This window comes from Austrofundulus limnaeus, unplaced genomic scaffold, assembly GCF_001266775.1.
Source record: "Austrofundulus limnaeus strain Quisiro unplaced genomic scaffold, Austrofundulus_limnaeus-1.0 Scaffold143, whole genome shotgun sequence".
NCBI lineage: Eukaryota > Metazoa > Chordata > Actinopteri > Cyprinodontiformes > Rivulidae > Austrofundulus > Austrofundulus limnaeus.
The window spans coordinates 1,072,935-1,077,923 of NW_013952545.1; the positions used below are offsets into that span (position 1 = coordinate 1,072,935).

General features: G+C 42.6%; 1 protein-coding gene across 3 annotated transcripts; it reads left to right on the forward strand.

Annotated features, from left to right (window-relative positions):
* The first annotated feature begins 1,386 nt into the window (after window positions 1-1,386).
* On the forward strand, window positions 1,387-4,135 carry LOC106523066 (free fatty acid receptor 2). 3 transcript variants are annotated; one of them, XM_014016356.1, is made up of 4 exons: window positions 1,387-1,407; window positions 1,604-1,669; window positions 2,196-2,547; window positions 2,635-4,135. In XM_014016356.1, exons 3-4 carry the CDS (start codon window positions 2,446-2,448, stop codon window positions 3,478-3,480), a joined length of 948 nt encoding a protein of 315 aa, XP_013871810.1. In that variant the 5' UTR covers window positions 1,387-1,407; window positions 1,604-1,669; window positions 2,196-2,445; the 3' UTR covers window positions 3,481-4,135. The 3 variants fall into 3 exon arrangements, with proteins under 3 accessions (XP_013871810.1, XP_013871808.1, XP_013871809.1); XM_014016354.1 differs by having other exon boundaries at window positions 2,196-4,135; XM_014016355.1 differs by lacking the exon at window positions 1,387-1,407 and having other exon boundaries at window positions 1,615-1,669; window positions 2,199-4,135.
* The last annotated feature ends 854 nt before the right edge of the window (window positions 4,136-4,989 follow it).

Consider the following 4,989-nt stretch of genomic DNA (forward strand, 5'->3'; position numbering starts at 1 on the left):
TGTACTTTCTCACCTCTACAAAATATTTGTAACCTCAACTCAAACAGTATTTTTGATGGCTGAGCTTCAAAAAAAAAAAGAATCAAAGTCCAAATTAAACAAACCCACAGCTGTATTAAAATCCACAAGTTGCTCTAGTTTTATTACCTCTGAAAATGTTTCAAGAYATTCAGGTCAAAATAAAAGCTTTTGTGGTTAAAAGCAACGACTGAACAAAAACTGTTCACTCATCAAAACCTGCTTACTGGATGTCACAATCAGTGCCGCGAATAATACTTTCCRGCTACAGGCCAGCTTTAACGCAGGCAAAAACAAACTATTTTCCGACTCACGGCATTGTGGAAGATAAGAAAAAGTGAAATCCAAAGTGTGAAAATGCAAAACAGTACCCTGCATGCATGTCTCTTTTGATTTGCTCGTCCGACGTTTCSCCAAGAGGCTGAATTGTTTAATTTCTGATGCGTGCCGTGGTGGCGCGCTGATGAAACATCACCAAGGTTACAGAAACGTTTGTGGTCGGACAGGCAGCCATCTCTGAAACTCCCTGACGTCGCCGTGTAAATCCAACTCTTTCAGCAGAACCCAGCAGCTTGCCTAATGCGCTGCGATTGCCCAGAATTATGCGAGGATTGCTAACATGATCGCTTGAGACAGAAACACGGCTTGTGTTTGCTCGCCTGCCTACGGGGCAAAGTGAGTTAAAAGAGGGGTTTTTAAAATAAGATCAATAGCAGCAAGCAGAAGTGAGTGACACGGTAAAAAAAAGATTAATATCTTATGAGAAGGAAGGCTGAGAAAAGTAACTGAAACTCATGCAAATCAACTGTTTAAAGACTTGTCTCAAGTGAAAGCACCTCAGTGTGATTAAGAAACATGAAAAGGACTCTGTACACCCCTGAGTCGTTACAATTTCAAAAGCCTGTGTGACTTTGTWAAAATTAACTAGGACTACCTGTGTTTTATGTGTCACCTGTTTAAGTTGAAGTTGGCCTGTTGCTCTGATTTTAGCTTAACGCAAAAMGAGTCATTCAGCTGCAGAATACAGATTGATCACACCAAGTGTGAGCCGAATCCTTGGAGTCAAAACAAGTCATGCATGATATATTTCATTTTTTTATTGTGACGTTTATCACTATCCAAACAGCGAGCCTCTGTTTGTCGACCATATAGCCGGCCCTGCCGCCTTCGCCACATGCTGCTCAGGGAGGGACGGCGCTGATAGCAGCTCTCCTCTTTTCCCTGACTTACATGATTAAAATACACTCAAGAAAAAAATAAAACGTGCCAGACCGTGTTTGGTGACAAACTGGGCCAGTGTCCCTCTAATAATAATCATTTCTATTATCTGCACTGGATGTTTAGATTATCCTGCAAACAGGGGGATGTGCCAGATGACCTGCAGCACAGGTAAGCCACAGTTACCTGTCGTTCCTATTGAAAAGGAAGCTTGTGGAGGTAGATTTTACAAACTGGTAAATTGCTGTTGCAGACAATGGGGAAGTTTTCAGGTTGCTTCATTTGGTGTACTTTGTTGATTTCAACACCGTCTCTTGAAAGGAGAAAAAAATAACACACAGTTCACTTCCTCTTTCTTTCTGATTAGACTATAAGAGCCAAGTTTCAACCACAAGTGATGCCTTGTCACTTGGTGCAGCCTTGCAGCTTAAAGGTAAGAAAATGTAGCTTTATTTAGATACTCTACACTCCTTAATATTAATTTAGACTGTTTTCCATCATATACTTGCCTCTAGTTTGTATTTTATTCCCAACAAATGCAGAATAATATTAGAAATACAAAGAAGTGTTCAATAAAACTCCAAGGCTCTAATTTCTCTTGTTAAGTTAACTTATTATAGATTTATGAGGACATGTTCACAAAATGTCTACAACTTGAACATAAAGTAATACAATGATCTGGAAATTCTTTATAAAAGCATCATCCATATTTACAGTATGGTTTGTATACAAACTCATAAAACCAATTATGAACTGATACACTCAACATACTCTGAGGTACAGATAAGGACAGAGTATAAGGAGCAGGAATTACTGTTTGTTTCTGAAAACCTTTCTTTTGTTAGCTGTAGTTGAATGGACAGTATAACAGTGCATATTTTAATCCAAGTGTCAAATGAGATCTAGTTTGAAAGACTCTGCTGTCAGTGTGGTAATCGCTTTCCATTTTCTCTTATCAGCAGAGCTCAGAGCCCTTGAGGAAACGATGAGTGCTGGGTTACTGGTGGGGACAGGGGAACCACGCTGCCTTTTCGGGTTTGTTCCAGGCCACTGACCTAATAAGAAGCCTTTGTGCTTTGTGCTTCGGACTGCCTGACAGATCAGACTTCCCTGTGCGGGGAGTCTATTCATCTCCAGAGTCAGAGCCAAGGACATAATGTGACACGTCTCAATTCCTGACAGTTCGGAGAGATTAACGCTGAAGCCAACATGCAGGAGTGCCACACCGGCCTGTGCCTTTCTGTCTACATCATTACCTTTGTGCTGGGCTTCCCGGCAAATGTCCTGGCCTTCTACACCTTTCTGAAGAAGGTGAGGCAGAGGCCCACACCGATCGACATCCTCCTCCTCAACCTGACCATCTCTGACCTCCTCTTCCTGCTGTTTTTGCCCTTCAAGATGCAGGAGGCCATGAACAACATGAAGTGGGAGCTGCCCTACGCCCTCTGCCCCGTCTCTGGTTTTGTCTTCTACATGACCATCTACAACAGCACCTTCTTCCTCACCGCCGTCAGCGTGGAGCGCTACCTGGGCGTGGCTTTCCCCATCAAGCACACCCTGAAGCGCCGACCAGTGTACGCCGTTGCCGCCAGCATCTTCTTCTGGATTTTCTCCTTCCTTCATCTGAGCATTGTGTTCATCGTGCCGTTCATCGGAGAGGAAAGCCACAGAAATTCCACCTTTGGCGACGAAATCAAGAGCGAGGTGTGCTACGAAAACTTTACCGCAGAGCAGCTGAAGGTGCTCCTCCCTGTGCGTCTGGAGCTGTGCGTGGTGCTGTTCTGCATCCCTTTCCTCATATCCAGTTTCTGCTACATCAACTTCATCAGGATTCTGTCAAGGCTGCAGCACATTGACCGGCGCCGCCGCCTCCGGGCCATCGGCATGGCTTTGGGRACACTGCTGGTTTTTGCTCTGTGCTTCGGCCCCTACAACGTCTCCCACATTGTGGGTTTCATCATGAAGAAAAGCCCTGCRTGGAGAGACAAAGCCCTCCTGTGCAGCACCTTCAACACGTGCCTGGACCCATTTATTTTCTACTTCTCCTCGTCAGCCGTGAGAGGAACTGTCAGTAAAATGACCGAAGGGGTTAAAAGTCACCTCCGCAGGTGCCTGTCCTGTCGCATATTCCAGGCCATGTGGGAGGGAAATAATGAGCCTGAAAAAGATAAAGAACACAAACAAGAGGAGATCAATGCTATCACACTTGACAGGAAGGGAACGGGGAGCAGCAGCCTCCTCTAATTTCTTCATTTCTGCAAGCAGGAAATTAATTCCATGTTTATGTTTTTACACACATGAAAAACGGCTGGGCTGTAAACAACGCGGCACGCTTTGTTTGACTCTCTGATGAACCTCTGATTTGAGGCAACCTTCTGTTTGCCTGAGAAAGCCGCATCAATTTTCCAATGCAGCGTACTGTGCAAAGCTGCAGAGACAGGCTGCCTTGAACTGTCACATGGAATAAAAGAAGCATTTCTTGCATTAAGCAGCCGGGTTTCAAAATAACTCCCATAATGCAGTAGGGTGTTGTGGAGACATGACAACGCAACCACAAGAAAACAACACCTAAGCAAGAACTTCGGCCGTTATTTCCTCAGCGAACGTGACAAAGCTTTCTTTCCTGCTTTAATCACAAACATGATGTGCTGTCTGTTTGAAGAAACGTGCTCATTACGTATGGAGCTGTGGCTGCAAAAAGAACAAGAAAAGACAGTGGATTCTAGAATGTAGAAATGAGACTTTAATCTTTAAAAACTATCTGAATGTGCTGTGCAACATTTTTTTATTCAATCACATCTGTGTTTTGTAATTTTTGTGCATATTTTTTAATGTCTTGTAAAACAGAAAGAAGCATTATTTTCATACAACAAATCACATAAAAAGAGCTTTTACATAATTAATGACTCAGAGTATTTTGTAAAGACGTCAGTCTGATAAGACCCGGGGTGGACAATCCTGGTCCTCAAGGGCCGCATCCCTGCATGTTTTACTTTATTCCCTGCTCCAAAACATCCATTACAGTCATGCAGTACCTCTTTCAAGTTCTGCAGAAGCCTGATAATCACCCATTCATTCAAATCAGGTGTGCTGGAACAGAGAAACAACTAAACCAATGCAGGGCTGCAGCCCTTGAGGACCAGGACTGCCCACCCCTGCATAAGACCATGCAAATGTTTCCAATGCAAAGTAAACAAATAATCGTGTATTAAAGTAACAATTAACTGCAGAAGGAATGTAACTTCACAAGAAAACATTGTGTTTGCATGAGGGAGAAGACATAAAAGCTAATTTGTTTTTGAAAAAATGAATGACTTGTTCCCACCGAATCTTTCAGTCGTCATCAGATCAGTCGTGTTCAGGATGTGTACAATTTAAAAAATGGGCAAAAGAAAAAAGTGGATTATAATGTGAGTAATCAGAACTTTATTCAGCCTGTTTTGGGCGTCACTAATCTGGTTACACCATAGATTTATTTGCATGCTTTAAGAGTCATAATCACGATTTCTGGCAATAGGTTTTTGCGTTCACGGCTAAATTTAACATAAACGCCCTCCAACACATGAATCAACTTCTCACCTTTTATGATGCAAACATGAACACATCTTTTTACACAAGCAAAATCCTGAAATCCTGTTTTGTACAAAGTAYGGAGGTTGAGCTAATCGCTGCACCTTTTTATTTTTTTTTGACAAATGAATAAAAAACATACGTAAGAAGCATTCAAACATCAGCGAATGACTAACACGCGCG